This window comes from Branchiostoma floridae, chromosome 3 (genome assembly GCF_000003815.2).
Source record: "Branchiostoma floridae strain S238N-H82 chromosome 3, Bfl_VNyyK, whole genome shotgun sequence".
NCBI classification, from domain to species: Eukaryota; Metazoa; Chordata; class Leptocardii; order Amphioxiformes; family Branchiostomatidae; genus Branchiostoma; species Branchiostoma floridae.
In genome coordinates, this window is record NC_049981.1 from 22,401,123 (window position 1) to 22,420,187 (window position 19,065).

Below are 19,065 nucleotides of genomic sequence, written 5' to 3' on the forward strand. Positions count from 1 at the left end.
AGATTCTAGGAAAAACAAATTGCCCTTAAAATATAGCAATAAGGAGCAATGGTGCAGAAATTGGATTGAGATCTCTACCTCTTTATATTTTTTGTACTGCTGCTGTTCCCTTTTGGTTTTGTTATTTTGACTCTTGTTGCCATTCATGACAAGAGTATTGTTAATTGATTAAGACTAAGAAAATCTGTGGCTTAATTTTGCATCCATTTTTGTAAAGTTGTATTCTGTTTTCTTTCATTAGGTATTGAAATTAAACACACAAACAACCGTTGTAGATTAGAAGTAGCGCTAGCTGACGATTTTCATTTTACCTTATGTTTATCTAATTATTGTATGTATGCTATGCCTTTATATAAATGTCATTATTTTCTTTCTGTGTACACTTGAAATTGGACTGCAGGTGTGAATGTGCGATAAAGTTATTATCATTATATTGTTTATCATTTGCCAGTGTTCTAGCCAGCCTAAATTTTTATTCCGTCCTTTTGGTAAGGCAGAGAACTCTGTTGAGCGCCACGGTGCTTCTGTCTGTATGCATGAAATCGTCGCCAGTTGCCAGCAGGGGGTAGAAACAATCTAAATGAGCTTTGCTGCAAACTTCTGCTGATTTCCTGGAGATCCTTACAAAATTCTTGAAAAGTCGAAGTTCTTCTTACAGGCCCATTTCTGTCCATTAAAGGGACGGAATGGGCAAAATTTTTGTCCATCCTTAGTGGCAAAATGTCATCAAAGGATGGAGGGACGGGTGCTGACTAGAAAATGCAACTAAAATAGAAAAAAAAGAAGAATGCTCACCGTTCTCCATGAGGTCGCAAAACTCCCTGTATCTGACTCTTCCATCGTCTGTCTTGTAGTAGTCCGCAAGTTTCTGGATCTCCGTGCGAGCCAGGTTCGCCTCCTTCCCGACCGCCAAGGCGAGGCCGCACACGAACTGGTTCTCTGTGATGATCCCGCTCCGAAGCTTGTCGTGGTCGCGGAAGAACTCGATGGTGCGGATGCCGTTCTTGTACACGGCCTTGCGGATTTTCTCGAAGAGTTCCCGAATGACGGGATCTGCTGGGGGCTGAAAATTGAGAGAAAAGATCATGTGAGGCCTAAGAAAAAAATGTTGTGTTTCCTGTTTCCAGATGTACCCTAGAAAAACCTGCCGACCCTAGACTTTCTTTGGGTGGGCAGTGGAGTCACATAGTTTCAAGTTCAAATTTTTATTTAGCCAGCTCCATATTCAAATAAAAATACTGCTTGTCCTAGCATTTTTCTACAATGTATTCTACCAACACAGATGAACTTCATGCTAAAGAAAGGAAGATATCTGTCGGTAGTCTACTACATTAAGTGCGCCTCCTGCCAGGATTTAAGGGCTTGATAGTCTGATTGGTTATGTCATCTTTTATCAGTCTTAATCTGTATCCATTGTATTATGTTTTTATGTCAGGACAAGAACTAGTTAACGTGTCCCCACCTGTTCCCTCAACCCTTCCACTTATGTGGTGAATTTTGATAAACAAATAAACAAAGAAGGTGTCTGAACCCTACCTCAGCTGGCCACCATCCGTAGGTGGGGAGAGGATCTGATGGTGGGCTGATGCCCGGGTCTCTCAGGTCCTCAGCTATCTGCTCCAGGTCGTGGTGTAGGTTCAGGTAGTTACACAGGCCCGGTCTGTCAGGGTCAGCATAGCGACAGGCCAGTAGGTACTTCTCCTCGTCTGTGATGTCAGGAGGTCCGGGGAAACTGCGATAAAACTGTGGGAGAATATAGAATCTTAGTTTACGAATGACCGGCCAAATGTCAGGTAGTTATACAGGTCCGGTCTGTCAGGGTCGGCATAGCGACAGGCGAGCAGGTACTTCTCCTCGTCAGTGATGTCAGGTGGTCCAGGGAAGCTGCGGTAAAACTGCGGGAGAATATAGAGTCTTAGTTTACAAATGTCCTGCCAAATGTCAGGCCCGGTCTGTCAGGGTCCGCGTAGCGACAGGCGAGCAGGTACTTCTCCTCGTCTGTGATGTCAGGTGGTCCGGGGAAACTGCGGTAAAACTGCGGGAGAATATAGAGTCTTAGTTTACAAATGTCCTGCTGAATGTTCTCATACCAAATCTGTCCAACATATGCATGATTCATCAACTCTATCTGTGTGTGTGTGTGTGTGTGTGTGTGAGTGTGTGTGTGTGTGTGTGTATGTGTGTGTGTGTGTGTGAGTGTGTGTGTGTGTGTGTGTGTATGTGTGTGTGTATGTGTATGTGTGTGTGTATCAGGGCTCTAGCCAGCGTCCGTTTTTCCGTCAATTGACGGAAATTTGCTGCGTGTGACAGAAAAATTTTAAAGCCAATCCGTCAACCTTGATGGACAAAAATCCTTGGTGGAAGCTACGGGCAGCTTGGGGACGCCGTAAAAGCCACACACTGTTTGTTTTACTATTGTTATGATTGTTGACAATGTGTGTCAGTGCCCTTTCGCATATGATAATCTCATTAAAAACCCGTTTTTCAAGGTCTCAGTTCAGTCTCTCTAACTCCTGGAATAGTGTTTTCGCGACAATGGGAATTGGCTGACAGAAAAAAATTTCGAGCTGGCTAGAGCCCTGGTGTGTATGTGTGTGTGTGTGTGTGTGTGTATGTGTGTGTATGTGTGTGCGTATGTGTGTGTGTGTAGTCGACCAGCATAACTCCAGAATGCCTCCAGATGGACTGTCTTGATATTTGGTATGTTTTTCTTTCTATTCTTGTTTGTTTGCTTGTTTGTTTTATTTGGATCACCATTAAAGTTTGTTACATATTGTTTCACTATACTACCTGGATTCTGTTACAATGCATGTACAATCAAATGAAATGTCTCAGCAAAGGCCCTCTGGCAGCTTTCTTACTTAATCCTAGAAATCCTAATAAAAAACCCTGTATTTTTCCTTCAATGGTCACCAGGTTACAAAATTCAATTGACAAAATATAACAAGCCATTGCAAAAACGTCTACATAAATAAGAATTGAACAGCATCTCTTCTTCTTAAGTCAGAAAAATCATGCTCGAAACAAACTTAAAGTGGACGGACTAATGCAATAGGAGAAGCAGGGGTCGCGAGGGCTGATCAGTAACAATCCCTACCCCATTTTATCATCACTTGAACCTACCTGGCTCTCTGTGACCACCCCTTTATGGTGCCTGTCGAAGTCCTCGTAGGAAGTCCTGAGGTTGATGCCGTGGTACTTGTAAAACGGCTGCATTCTCTCCAGGATGTCCCTGACGCGCTGCAGGGAGCCCGGGCTCAGTGGGCGCAGGGAACGCTGCGTACCCAGGAATTCCACAGGGGTGTGGGTCAGAGCCTGGGGAGTCGGGGTCATGAAGTTGGGATCAAAGGCTGAAAAAGAAGTTTAAAAAAAAGTTGAAGTGTCACTGACAAAAATTAGTGGATGCTAGTTGAAATGTCTGACCATTTCCCAAATCATATCCAGTAGCTTTAATAACTGCTTTTTGGCATATCTTATCACTAGTACCTGGATGTCTAACCTTCATCGACCTATCAATTATATGATAGGGTAAGATTTGTCTTATGCAAAGACAACACCATTTGGCTTCCCTTATAGTTATAGTATTGTTGAAGAGTAAAAAAAGAACAACCTACATCTGCTTGGGTTTTGGACCAGGTCATTAACACAATCATACTGCACGTACAATACCATAATATGATTATACTTGCTCTGTAGTATTGTGTGCAAAAACGAAAATCAACAAGAAAAGCTAAAATTTTTGCAAAAACTGCTGTCATCTTACATAAGCTCTGATTGGCTACTGACAGGAGAAGAAAGAAAAGAACACACCGGCAATAACAATATTCTTAACATAATTACCACTAACTATAAGACAGTAACTATTACCGCAATTTTCATTTGAAATGTGCTTATTATTATCATGCCACATCTCTTTCTGGGAACAAACAGTCAGGTAATTTCGAAGAAACGAATTAGAGTCTATCAATCCTCGTTATGTTCTAATTCCTTCACCTACAGGTAAGCCTAATAAGTCCCAATTAAGCCCCTAATATTGCAGCATAATTGGCAAACAATTAGAATATAAATTACACGTCCTCCCCGTTGCAGTTAATGTGGAGAAGGATTCCCCCGGTGTAGGCAAGATATTGCAATGACATTCATATAACTCGGAGGGCGTGTCACTTCGATTTTCTGCCTAGGTAACCTGCTAAGGAAACCCATTTTGAAGATTACACTACAGATACTTCTGGGAAGGTTTGACATTTCAATGTTTTCTGTTACTGAGTTTTTTCCATTAGAAACATCTTCTACCAGTCTTCCGGATCAATATTGGTTCATTTAGCCATCCACACTGGAGGTGACTCTATGGTAATACTAGTTCACTTTCATCCGAGGGGTAACCTATATCCGTTGTTTTTAAAACAGGATTATTTAGCTATATCTAGCCGATGGACGGTGGTTTCAAACTACAATATTTCGAAATATTGTAATTTGAAACGACTTTCCGATCCCCAAATACAAATGTACCATGTTTTGAATACGCGGATAAAGGTGAATTTGCGGTAAAGGTTGTATATGACAAGTTCTCAGACTTTGTCATACAGTAGTCGGTGTCCCAAAGATATTCATCCTGAAGCCCTATCTGCCACCAAAGAGACTGGAAAATCTAGGTTTAACTATTTCTGTTCCCTGCAAAAACTTATAATTCATTTAAGTTCATTTATCTATTACATCTATCCGTGAGGTACCTATTTCTGTGTTTTTTTTAAACAGGATGTCTAGGGATATCAAGTTGACGGATGGTGCAATATTTTGAACATAGCTGCAATATTTTTTAAATATTTTTTAGATATTACAATTTGAAACAACCATCTGTTGACTTGATATCCTGAAATACCCCGTTTTGAAAAACAAAAAGATATATGTTACCATTGCAGACATCGTAAAAGGCTGACTATACTTCTACAATAAACACACAAATTTGACAACATTTTTATAACACACATGATGGAGAGTTGAGCCGCATTAAGGGATTTCATAGAAGCCAGGATCCTTCTTACAGATGAGGTTCTACTGAGAAGGGATTATCCATAATACTTCCTTTATACACTAGTACATGTGTGTAATTCCTTTTCTGGGAGATGCAGTTTTCGGACCATCTCTGCACAGGAATTACACAATTTCAAAACGTAACCGGGTGAACAAGTTACATATAACAATTAGCAACTTTTCAGTGTTAGCATTAAGTTTTTTTTATACAACACTTTTATTATAATATCAATATAAATGTTTCTGTATGAAAGCATATTAAAACAGAAAAAGTGTTATATTTTCCTACTACTGGTAGTAGTAGAACTGCAGGTCTGTTTATCAATTTCTATCATCAGAATACTCTCAAAAGTTTGGATTTATTTCTACTTTACTCCAGTCACCTTTCTCCACTTTTCATTTTTTCCTATAATACGAAAAGTTCCCAAGAGTCAAGAGCAAAGACATGATAAAGTATGGCTGACTTTGAACTGAGGTCTTATGCAGAAACTCAGTTATGTTCAATGCGGGAGGAAAAGATATCACAGGACACAATATACTTCCATCAGATGACAGACGTATACCTTCCTTATCTATATCCAGAAGGATGTAGCAAATGTCTCCCTAACTTGTACGGTTATCATTTTAAGATGAGTATCTGTAATGTCCGAGTGCTCCCAAGGCATGGAGTATCAATCTTCCTTTTGCTGCCGTTTCCATGCCAGCTTTACGGCGCTCTTCCTGTTATATGCGACTGTCCAAAGCAAGGATTTACAGGCTACAGATAGCCGTGTGTGGAGACTGCAAGAAGAATGTGGCGCCGGAGGAAATGCTTCATTGATGGGGCAAATGTACGGAACTTTAAAAGAGAGCCCTTTGGCAAGGCTTTCAGCCGCGTGAGCTATTGGGAACTTCTATCTATAGCAAAGCTGATAGGATTAAATCACTGCGTAAGGTACGACATCTCTCGTGGCTTGTTATTGCAGCTCCACCAGTAAGTACAATACTTGTAAATGGATGGGCAGAAGGATGATTGATGGTTTGGGATGCTGCGTGAAAGGTACAGGATTTTCTGTGAGCATGGATTCTCCATTTCACATCTTTGGTAAATGCCAGCACAGAGCAGACAACATCAACGCTATCTTCTGTTGGCCTTTCCATTGGCAACAAAAATATATCAAATGCAAGTACCATATTGTCCTATTGTGGGTTCAACAAAAGTTCTCGAAGAAAAGTTTCACGCTAGAATCGAAACATTTAGGAATCCTGTTTATAATATGCATTTTGAAAACATGGACCTAATTCATCAGTTCCATGAATGCGTCTTCCTGGGCAGTTTGACTGTGTATGTTCAGTATGATCATTACATTGCCACAGTGCTTAGATACTGTACCCATGCTGTGGTGAAAACATACTCATTTGTTTCATTTTCTATGATTTTAATTATATGTCATTTGATTTGCTTATTTTAAAACATGGTTCATGATGCAAGATATTGCATGGAATCTTGATGAGGAGACGTGGCAATGCTGTTCATTTGATCAGAAAGTCACCTTGTGTTAACATAAGTTCACCTTCATCTGCAAGGTAACCTATTATCGTTGTTTTTAAAAATAGCCTATTTTGGGACATCGTTTCAACGGACTGTGGTTTTGAATTTTACTATTTTCAAAATAATTGCAGTTATTTGCAAAATACTTCAACTTCCGTCGACTTGATATTCATAGTACATACCCTGTTTCAGATATAACGAATATAGATAACTCCACGATTAAGGTGAACTAGCATTATACAATATTTAGATAGGATCTACACAGCATTGTTGTCACAGTCCACCCACATCCCTTGCTTTTATCAGATTTAAAAAAAAATTCATCTGTAAATATTTACTGTGCTTTCCTGGACATGTATCATATGCATCTGTATGATTTATTGGCTTTTACTGCCTTCGCATGATGGAAAGCTAGGCTTAGGCTTGTCAAGCAAGGTTGTGGATAATATGTTGAGATCCAGAAGGAAATATTGTAATTTTATGTTGTTTCATTTCATTTTCATTTCTATTTATCAAAACTGCAGGGCGGTAAATTGTAACAGGACAATACAGTCGACAACCCAGGCAGCATTGCTGATGTTGGGTGCTAATATCTTACATGTACAAAATGTACATACATCAGCCGAACATTCAACATACATTGTGCTATCAACCTTGTGCTGTTGATACCCAATGTATGTTTTCAATTTAGAATCTTTTTTTTAAGCATCAGAAAAAAACACTTTCCAAATAACGCTAACATTGACCTTTATCCATAGGGTAACCTTTATTTGTTCTTTTTAAGAACAATGTATTTAGGGAAATCAAGTCGACAGATGATGGTTTCAAACTGCAATATTTTTCAGATAGTACAATTTGAAACTACGGTCCATCGACTTAATATCCCTGTAAACCCTGCTTAGCAACACAACGGATATAGGTTACCCCGCGGATAAAGGTGAACTAACGTTAGATAGTTAAACTGACCTTGATCAATGGCATCTGTGAAGAGCCTGTAGTTGACCATGCCCTCCCTCTTCAGGTCATACTTGTCCAGAAGCATGACCTCATCCTGCGGGGTCAGCTGAATGCCGAGGTTCTGGTCCAGACAGCGCTTGAACTGGGAGGCTGTATGGTGCGGAAGGCAGACACCCAAATGTTAGCAATTCAGGAATAATTGACACTCAATCATGGCGGGTGAAAGGTTTAAGCCATGTTCTACTAAGGTTCCAGCATAAATGATTTTTTTTTTCAAGCAAAAAGGAGCAGTACAATGTGTCACTGCTATGGCTTGAATGTTGAGCCATAATAAGTACAATTCTGGGTAAGTGTACATTGGGTCTATTATGTGAAGAGGTTTGATGCCTGGGGCTAGCAAAACTCTCAATGATTAATTCTAAAAGTGTACAAAATGTGTACAAAGTGTGGAAGGGAACATCCATTGGGGTGCTGACATCGCATTGCCAAGTCTAATACTTGGATTCAGTGGCATCTCCAGTTCAGCAATACAATTTCATATCCTGTGCACTTTCTTTGGTGCTATACCAATCACTTGAAAGAAGTAAAATTCAATGTCAATGCTATATTTTACTTTGTAAACATTCTAGAGCAATAAAAAACATAAAAAGGACCTATCAGTGAGCTCTTGTAGAAAAAATAGATTTGATTACCGACATGACTATTTGTCATGGCAAATGAATTGCCTAACAATCAGTATGGGGGCATATTCATTCTAACATTGCAGATGGTTGTATGACGAATTGTTTTGATTAAACATAATCCAGTCTGGCAAAAAAAACAGGATTAAGCGTGTTGCTTCCGGTTAGCGCTGATTACATTTTGTCCATAATCGTAGAACACCGTTTACAACGACGAATCCCGCCCAGCCTCGGGCGGAATGAATTGTCCTCACCTGACTGAGTTATCGGTAAGCCGTCAGGTAATTTCCAGTTTTTCTCCTCGATTCATTTCGCTGCGATACAGGGTCAAGGCTCATTTGGAGAAACGGAGCAGCGTAATTAGACAAGATTAATTACACCAATCTCTGTCCCTGACACAGTACAAGGCAAGCTTCCAGAAATTGACTTTGATTCCATTACGATGTTCAGGAGGGAGACGGAATTCGGAAGTTTGTCTGATATTGTCCCTGACAGGACCTAAATTTACACGGGCAAAAGTATCGATCCTCGTTGACAAGCGGTGCGTAAGCGTCGTGCAGAGCTATAAAAGAAACCAAAGATGATAGTTGCTCATCTGGAACATTCCTATACAGATGATCCACCCTGAATGGCGTTCACATCGGTTTAGGAAAACGGTTTTGAAAATGATTAATCATGATGCATGGAATGCGCCGGGCGCTGTGGCCAAAATATTGATCAATATTGAGTTTTCTGCCCTCCAAAATTGCACACAAACTCTGACATATCATGAGGAAAGCAGATGGATTTACAAGGCTGCGGGTTTTAGAGGCAAGGAAAGGAAGCCTGCTGGCCATGACATTTAGCAGGCCCCACATATATATACACACATGTAATGAATATCACACTACATAACTTCAGTGTAGTGTATCTCTTTCGGAGATATCAAATTGTGCCTATGGGAGTAAAGCATATCATCTACAATATCTAGTGCAATTGCCCACTGTCACATTGAGAATAGATTATAGGTTTTTTTTGCAGGACCTGTCGAGAAGTGATGGATGGATTGCAGGTTTCACATGTAGCAGATTCAATTGATATCTTTTGTAATATTGCAAAAAAGGACAGTGCTGGCAAAGGTTATTGCTTTATCATCTGACAAACATCCAGCTAACTAAGAAATATCCAACTTTACCGATATAACCTTTAAATGTAAGTTTAAGTAAGTTATAAGTCTTCAAATACCAATGGATCATGCTGTTTGTCATTCTATATTGTGTTATTGAGTCCTATGGCCAAACTTAACTCTGTATCTTGTAAATAAGATGATAACGTTACATGATTTCCTGAGCAAATATAGTCAAAACTGCCAAAGGAGACCACTCAGGGGACCAACAAAAAATGTCTATGTGGACAGGTGGTCAATTAGTCAATGGGGAAAATGTATGAATATATGTATCTGAGGGACCGCGGAAAAGTGCATGGTCACATTTTTAGTAGAACTACTAGAAGTTATTGCGTGAACGAGCTTGACTGTACTCCAACCAGTAAAGCACAAAGAAAACAAAACGATCCATCCAGACACTCTCGAGTTATTGTGTTGACCGACGGACATACACACAGACAGACACACACACAGAAACACAAATGTTCCCACAAAGCATAACCTTCTTGGTGAAGGTAATAAAACAAAAACAAACAGCATAGAACGGATAAGCCAAATGTGGAGTATAACATTTAGGATAATATTCATTGCTTTTTCTGTTGGGTCTATTAATTTTAAATTGCTGCACAAGAAAGCCCCACAGAGGGTAGGGTCCAGCGGTGCTAATTCACCTGTAGTGTTAACCCTTAATAGTGTCACGGAAATGCCAGAGGTGGGCCGACCCCACTGAAATATTTAAACACTACCTGACATTGTTTTCCACTCCGTCAAGGACATGCTGCCCTTGGGAACTCCCAGATAAAGTGAACTTTAGCTGCGTGGATTAGGGACAAAGCAAGGGATTTTATCATGTTGCTAGGTAACATTAGCGGATAAAGGGAGGTAACAATCATGGTGGTGGGATGGAATGGAACAGAGTATCTAGGAGAAATTACAGATGATGGCAAGACTTATCTAATACAGGTATCCCTGAATCAACTTAAAAAGTTTCGGGTGCGGCATGGTTAGGAATCTTGCAAAGAGTAGAGAAAAGGAAAAAAAATGTGATGACCTGTATGAGGCTAAGAAAAAAATGACTTCGGTATAACCATGAAAGGATTTTGTGACTAAATGTAACACTGAAAATGAGGGGAAATGCCACCCTACCTGTTTTGTTGGGAGACAAAAAAAAGCCTGATTAAAACCCCTTATTATGTAAAAATTAGAAATAAACTGAGGCTTGGAGAATGTTTTTTCCCCAACCTTTATTCTTTCCTTTACATTGGACTCAATGTCAGTTTTTATAATTCTGCTTGATACATTAATAATGGCATATTAAAAAACGGTGAATTTAAAGCGACCTACCAATGTAGCATCAGTATTTCTGTGGTAGGCATACTTCAGGTGTTCAAGTCTTGTGGAGGACGTGATAACACTTATGTTTACGAGTTGACATTGTTTGTAAGCTTGAAAAAATTGGTGATTCATGTTGAAAAAAGATTTACAATAATTCTCAGGTGCTGTTATATACTGTGCCTTTGGACTGCCCTTTAGCTCTACACACATCACAGATATTACACAGCCAATGCAGACACATTTACGAGACGAGAAAAGTGCTTTGTGTTACCGCTCTGCTTTACACTCCTTTAGGCTCCATCAATATTCACATTTAGCACCACAAAAAGAAAGATGTGAATTCGGAGACATTTTCAGACATGAAAAGCACTACCTGTAAGCAGACGGTCTGACCTCTGCCCCAGCCAAAGCATCACGGTGAAATTGCACATCGGACAATGCGAGTATCGAGCTGACCAGCGTTCCCAAAGGCCCGCGCAGATCCGTGCAACATTATGTCATGCCTCCAGGATCATTTTTGATATCAGACCCGTTGGAGCTGCGCCAGGGTTGGCAATTTGTATTGTGCACCTGCTACAAGTATATACAAAAGCCTCTCCGCCCCAACCAGCCATACAGTGTACTGATGACAAACGATTATTGTTTTACATTCTGGGAACTCTAGGACGGCTATAAAGCTCTCCTCATATCCAGAGCACCACATAATTACAACATCAATCCCTTCCTGCTGGTACAACTAGAGTAGTGCCTAGCGGGGAATTCACAGGGCTTCTAGTCATTAAAACAAATGAAATTTGACTGAATAATGACTGATCAGCCGCTAACGAGCTTGTTGCAATCCTCTAGGTTAACTGCCGCTCGTTTGCCCTCTCCCGCGGCATGGAAGGGGAGCTTGGAGCACGGGCGCTGGCCAGTGATTCTGGACCGGGGTGTCATTTGTTATGGACTATCAGAGCAACTACTGCGTGATAGATTGGGTATCATGACCGAGTTTTTGAGGTAGGTCCAAAAGAGTATCAATTTATGTTTTCTCCGAAAGGGAAAAAGATACTGTTTTTGCTGGTGTGTTTTTTTCTTCTTTCGTCTATAGCCAATCAGAGATTAGGCTGGATATTAGATCTCGGGCAAATACGAGCAATCTTGTCTTTTTTTTTTCACATGGGATTGGCTTGACAAAACGCTATGAGGAAAACATTCTGCATTTTCAAGAAAATGTCTCCTTTCTAGTATGTTTTCTTGCTGCATTTTTTCAGAAGGTACAGGTTGCAGCTATATGTGGTGAATTTCATGTTGTGGCCACACAACAGTCTGTATAAACTATTAGTAAAGAAGATAGGATGACTTCCCGACAAGATCTAACGCTGGTTCATCTTTATCCGTGGGGTAACCTATATCTGTTGTTTTTGAGGGCGACAGTTGTTTTAAACTGCAAGGTTTTGAAAATATCACCATTTTAAAACAACCTTTCTTCGGCTTAATATCTCTGAATACCCTGTTTAAAAAACAACGGATATAGGTAAACCACCGAATAAAGGTGAACCAGCGTTACATGAAACATTCGAAAATACGGCCTGTGGGCAACAAATGAAAGTGATATTTCCTAGCCTCTGTTATGGTTATAGACTCCACCAAACTCTTTTTCCAGTAAGACTAAGAGCACATAATTGTGGGGTTCAAGCACCACCAACTGACCAGTCTAACAGGTCCGGACCAATTAGCCTTGCGGATCCCGGGAGCCAGGAGACTGTACTACTCATCTCGTGTGTTTCACATACTAAGTACTGTAAATGCAGAAATGTTCGCGGTGGATTAATGTTCGCGGTTTTTGCGGTGACCACTTCACAGCTAACTTAAAACCATCGCGAACATTTTTCTATTAATAGTATTATGGTATTAGACTGCAGTCTATGGTGTTGCTGCGAACTTGAATCCACCAAGAAAACTCCTTTTTCCCCGCTACCGCAAAATTAAATCCCTGCGAACTTAAAAGCATTTTACAGTATATCAGAGCCTGCAATGGTCTGGCTACCTTGACCCTTTTATTGGTAGACCCCTGGGCCCAAATGATTATAGATAACAAATACCATAACTAATTGGTGACAAATCACTCTTGGATGCCTTTCTCTGGAGGCAATGGCTAAGAACCATTTAAAGAATTACCGGTATCCATTTTATCAGTTTTATTACAGATTCTTCAACTTCTTTGTATAAGTTTTGAAACAGAATTCCTCACCTTGAAACTGAATTCTCTTTAGTTGAACAAAACTGATTGTTATCCACAAGCTGTTACTATCGAGTAGAGGAGTCAGATTAGGGCTCTTTTAAAAGAGTTTATGGCTAACTGTAAATCAAGCTTTGTAGTGACTTTGTTTCGAGGTATGGGTTATGATAAAGTAAACGTTTAGAGCACTTGGTCGGCACATGGACTAACTTAATATTCTCTTCATCCCTGCAGGGACGTAAGGCCACGACTTTTGTCTGTCCTACACTGCAGTCTGAGCTTATTGTCAGGAGAGCCCAAATATTATTTCGCAGTATGACGATTTCGCGGTGGAGGGGTCACGGCCAAAACCCCAATCATAAAACCAACTAGAGTAGAAACTAGGTAACATTTGCAAGCAAATACATGATGTTTACCCTCACATGGTCTAGCCTAGCAAAGTACTGCCTTGTTTATTCTTACTCCTGACCAATACATACTGATCCAGGGTTGTAGCCAGCACCCGTCCTTCTGTCCTTTGACGGAATTTTGTAGCTAGGGTCAGAAAAAAAATTTGCCCATTCCATCCTCCATCCAATCGATATTTAAAGATAAAAAAAAATGTATCCCTTGTGTAATTTTTCACCAAAACAGACGTCGTTGAACAGCTTAGTCTACCAGCAAACTTTACCCCTCAAAATGCAGGAAATAGCGTTTCAGAGGGTCTATTTTTCATATTTTCTGGATGTGAGGAGGGTGGGGTGGTTGGGGGTGTGTGATGCGCCCGGACCCCCCTAGGAACGTCGCAACTTCAACACTAGATGGGATTTATAATTGAGGGGACGGAAAATGATTTTAGGCTGCCTACAACCCTGTACTGACCAATACATGGTGACCAGCCGCTTTACTTCTGTCAATATTATGCCAATTGCTACACCATGTAATCAAATACCACAATTTGTTTGCTACATTACCAGTAACCATGGAAACAGTCTGGTCTAGATCATTGTCTTAATGTGTTTGGAGAAGAAAAAGAGGAAAAACTATGTGAGAAAACAATATGTTTACCTTCACCAACAAGAACATCTCAAGATTTAAGATGCAATTCCACATACGAGACTGATGATGATGATTCTTCACAGTAATGTGCATCATTTACACCCAGATTGACTGAATGAGATCTAAAAGGTGTCAATGCTCATTTGACCACAACATTGCTTCCACTATCATCTTGACAGACCACATCGACTGAGGAAATCAAGTGGAAATGTCTTATGCATTTGGCGCCAATTTGGCAACGGGAAAATTGCCAAACGGTCGGATAATACCCAAAATCCTTGGAGGGTCGGTGGTGTTGATGGCATGGGAAACTAGGCCATGGTAAATGGTCCTCATGTTCCATCCCGTTTGCAGGACTGTGATTTCCCATTAAGTGGAGGATTAGACCGTAAATCCTCGTCAAGGGTCCTGACATCAGCAATTCTGGGAAAATTGGAAGCAATCAAACCAAGATGAAAACAAAAGGGGGATGGGCAAATGTGACAGTCCCTTGCTGAATAATCACGTATAAGACGATTAGAATTTAGCAGCAGGATTTATCTGACTGGGCTCTTATGAAAATCCCTACACCAACAGTCCGGATGACGGAGAAAATGTCCAGGATGTGGAAGATGTGCATCATAAAAACATCAGCCAAAGATGATTACAGGTGTTCATCGCCATGGCGACAAGCTCCTTGTGCACTCATACATGAAAGATGTTGCTAAATATTTTACAGAGGCTTTAATTGAATCTTATTAATGCCCCTCTCTGTAACCAATTCTACTGTGCATGAAAATTGCAAAAGTCAACTGCAAAAGGCTGTGACGTAATAATATATGGTGGGGAGTGCGACAAGGAAATCCTTTTAGCACCTGTCCCCGTGTCAGCTGAGGGCATTGTGTTCGGCACAACAGGATGCCATCATGCAACGCACTGTCCATCACGCTCTTTCATCACACAGCTCACTCTTGCAGGCCGATACGTTTTCCTGTGGCACACCATTGATCAGCCGTTTTTTCCGCGAAGGAAAAGCAGAGGTCAGGGATTCTGGTGGATGACCACGTTTCCATCAGTGTCTCCTTCACGCTCGGAGGAGCCGGATGCGAATCGATCTAACAGCTTTCTCCAGTAAAATATTCAAAACTGCGGCAAAAACAGACCCTACTAATCAACGAAAGGCCGCAGAAAAATATTTCATGCCCTTTCTGTGCCGATTGCAACTACTGACAAGGTCTGCTTCCATCCCATTCTTAAGCAGGTTGATCTGAGATTCTGATGACTCTAAGATTTTGGTTCAAAACTGCGGCAAAAACAGACCCTACTAATCAACAAAAGGCTGCAGAAATATATGTCACGGAATTTCTGTGACGATTGCAACTACTGACAATTTTAATGCTTCCATCCCATCCTTACGCAGGTTGATTTGACAATTTTTACCAGCAGACTAGTGGCAAAGAAGTTTTTGTAGTGAATCATGTGAAATATAATTTCATTTTCACTGTCACTATAGAGAAGCTATCGATCACGGACACCATCAAAGGAACTGGAAAATTATTGAACAAGAAACTTGATGATCGGTCACCAGAGGGCAGTTTTTACAGTTCCAGCTGTAAAATGCAACTTGTATAACTACTATAAGGTTGCTACATATAACTGGGTTTACAGACAAGACAGTAACATGTGATTCAGATTCTGAAAGAGCCCTTGATCATGATCATGAAGAGTTGCTGTGGTTTGAAGACTGAAAAGTTAGACTATGAATATGATGCAAAATGCAGTTTTCAGTTTGTGTGATCCATGATCGATGACAGAATTTTGCAAAATGTTTAAATAAATGCACATGCCTAAATATACCAACTCTTATAATTCTAGGCACAAAACAGGACTGCCACATCTTTTGAAAAAAAACTGAATATTAAGAGATCTACTAGTATTTAATATGTAGTGTTGGCAAATCCTGAGGTTTGCACACTTCAGATATCCACATGTTCTTGAGAAGGTCTCCATAACATCGTACATGTGCCACAGTGCCAGTCTTAGGGTATCCGGCAAAATCATGAGAACAAGCTGAGTTATGTTTGTGACATTATCTAATATGATGCTTTTCATAATGTCGAATGCAATCAAAATATACAACTGTCACTTTTTATGGTGAGTGATTTATAACAGTAAATTGGTCTAGAGACACAAACATACACACTCATGTGTGCATGCTCAATCAGACAATGATGCATGGACTCCCTGTTCCTATTTCATAACAGCAGGACTGTAAATAAAGTGGGGAATATCTTAAAAAATTGCAATTCAGGTATAGGCAGACATTTTCACAGCATAGTGATACACACTGGACACTCCTATCAATCATAGCTTTCATTTTTTTATGACCTGGCCTCATGGGCCCCTCTTGATAAAGGCACATCATGCCATGCCATGATCATGCCTATAAAATCAATCAATGAAAAATGCATGGAGCAATACAATAACAATGGACAATTGAAAGTAGCCATCTATTACGGCACGTAACAGGTTCTCCGAAATGACTCAGTCCTTCAATAATGCAGCAAGTCCTGACAGAGATGGACTGTAAACACGCACACCTGCAGCAGACAGGCGAATCATTCACCAGTCCGATGCCTCACCAAAGGCTCAAAATCTATTTTTTTAAACGATATGAATCTTGTATTGGTGCACCTCTCTTAAAACTTTACCTAAAAGGTGCACAGCAGAAAAAAAAAATTGGGAGCACAATGCAAAATGAATTTTGAAATGTACCAACAGCTGCAATGTTGATCCATACACAGTCATCTTTTGTAGTTCGCACCTGGGCTGTCGCCTGCTTTAGATTTTTTTCCATCACTCTCATTGTTCGGGAGCCAATGATGTTAATCTGTCGTTTTAAGTGAATGAAAACACATTTTTATCATTCTATGTACTGAAACTCAGATTTTGGGGACAGGTGGAATGAAATTTTTGTCTGTCCCAGGAAGCAGATTTTTCATCCCAGGACAGAGGGATTGGTCCTGGAGACATCCCAGCTGGTTAATACAGCCTCATTGTTACAGTGTAACAATATGATATTTCAATTCCAGTATGGCATCAATGTATTTTCTACTTTATTTTCTTGGCTTTCAAGAATGCGCTGCAGATCTTAGGTCCCTGTCAAAATACCAGGTATATTTTAGTACTGCTCTCATGATGCTCCTTTAAATTTTAATCAAAATAGCACCAAATAAAAAAAACATGAATTTAAAAAGATCTAACGCTAGTTCACCTTTATCCGTGGGGTAACCTATATCCGTTGTTTTTAAAAGTAGGGTATTTTGGGCAATCATGCCAACAAAATGTGAGGTCAAACTGCTATATTTCGAAAAAATTACAATATGAACAACCGTCTGTCAACTTGATATCCCTAAATGTGCTGTTTTGAAAAGCAACGGATATAGGTTACCCCACAGATAAAGATGAACTAGGGTTACTTGGTACAAGTAATATTTTTGAGGTATGTAATCAGAATTAGATATCCTGGTGTTCAGGACATTCTTCAGAAGCCTTGATAATTTGAATTCTACGACGACAGGGACAAAAGGTTACGGTGCATTGTCAGGACAGGCTAAAGCCATTTGGGAAGAACATACCACCACCGGCCACAAATGAAACAGAAATTCCGAAAAGCACTTGTCCATTTCCCGTGATTTGTTTTCTGACATCTTTGTATTTGGGGCACTTTCTACCAGCCAAGAAAAGAACAACAGCTGCTGTATAACTGTATAACGTTATATACCGTAATGACAAGATGGGTCTCTTCCAATAGGCTTTATCATTTTTGTAGGCTCTGCACACACCCATCCCCAGCTCATTTTGGTAGTGTCTTACTAGTAAATGTGCCATATTCTGTTATTAGCAAGACTAGCCAAACAATAAAAAGAAACAGTATAAGCGGCAATGGTAATCTTTAACATGGATAGGAAGTGGGAAAAAATGATGGGTTGCTCCTTTGCTAAATTGGTACGACTAGAGAAATTGCCATCAACATGGTAGTATTATGATTGTACCTCTGTTAGATGTTACATCTTTCAAGAGGAATACACACTTTTTTCTCTGATCATCTGTTTTCACAAATTGAGCCAGAATTATTCAATCAAAGACAAACCGACACCCTTCATCTGCTTGAAGATGAGAAAATGTATGCCTGAAAAAGTGTGAAGATGTGATAGAAGCTCTGGGGTTTGATCGCCAAGGATTGGCTAAGATTTCCATGTTGGAGTAGATTGTATCAAAAGAATAGAAAAGGTGCGACCTTAGCTTCCGGGCTTTGTCTAAGATATGCATCAGACATCATGTGGTAACAAACCCTTTGGAGTGTGGTCTTGCAGTAGACGTGCAGGCATTGCACAATGAAGCTTATCTCAGAACACAGCTTAGTCGGTACACCGAAACTGTACTGCTGGGATGCAATCCAGTGCGCACAATTCTAAGACAGGAGAATCAAAAATTCTTCTCCTTTCACATCCACAGATTTGTTGCTACCAAGGCCGAATGAGACAATTGCCTAAAGAAGGTTAGCTTGGTATCCAAATTATACTTGCTCTGGTTTGCTTTACTGATAGCTTCTAGATACCAAATAGTCTTGCACCAGTCCCCATTTAAATGTTTGGCCATCACACCATTAACTATTTTAGGTATGAAACATTTTTAAAAGCAGTGCAATGGTGATCGAACTTCAGTAGTCCTGCTTAAATGCCATAATGCCGTTACAAAGGGTCATGTGATGAAGAGCAGAGATCTCATTTATATATTACGCTAATTTTCAAAAGCCAATGAGGTAGCTGTTTCAACTGTGGTAGGAGGAAAAAGACGGTTTTCACAGTGTTTAAAATTGCTGGTTGAAACAATTCTGTAGTATGGTACATTCAAAATGCATACTAGTATTCGTAGTATTATGAATTTGTTGAGGGGCGGTCACGAGCATAATCTTTGAAAACAGAACCACTGCAAACGTTTTAATATCGAAAGTATGATGTTTTACCTGTGATGAAGCCAGATCTGAGTCTGTCAAAGTCTTTGAAGAACTCGGACACTCTGACCCTCTTGGTCTGTGCCACTGTGCGGATCTCATCCTCCAGTTTGCTGGAACCCAGTGGAAGTG

At 40.2% G+C, this 19,065-nt stretch overlaps 1 protein-coding gene across 1 annotated transcript in view; it reads right to left on the reverse strand.

Annotated features, from left to right (window-relative positions):
• Positions 1 to 19,060, reverse strand: part of LOC118411249 — a gene marked incomplete at its 5' end in the record, with an annotated part of 29,481 nt that extends 10,421 nt beyond the window's left edge. The window contains 5 exon segments of the mRNA XM_035813405.1: positions 796 to 1,063; positions 1,537 to 1,743; positions 3,124 to 3,350; positions 7,529 to 7,669; positions 18,946 to 19,060. Coding sequence (XP_035669298.1) covers positions 796 to 1,063; positions 1,537 to 1,743; positions 3,124 to 3,350; positions 7,529 to 7,669; positions 18,946 to 19,060 — 958 coding nt within the window.
• Positions 19,061 to 19,065: the final 5 nt, after the last annotated feature.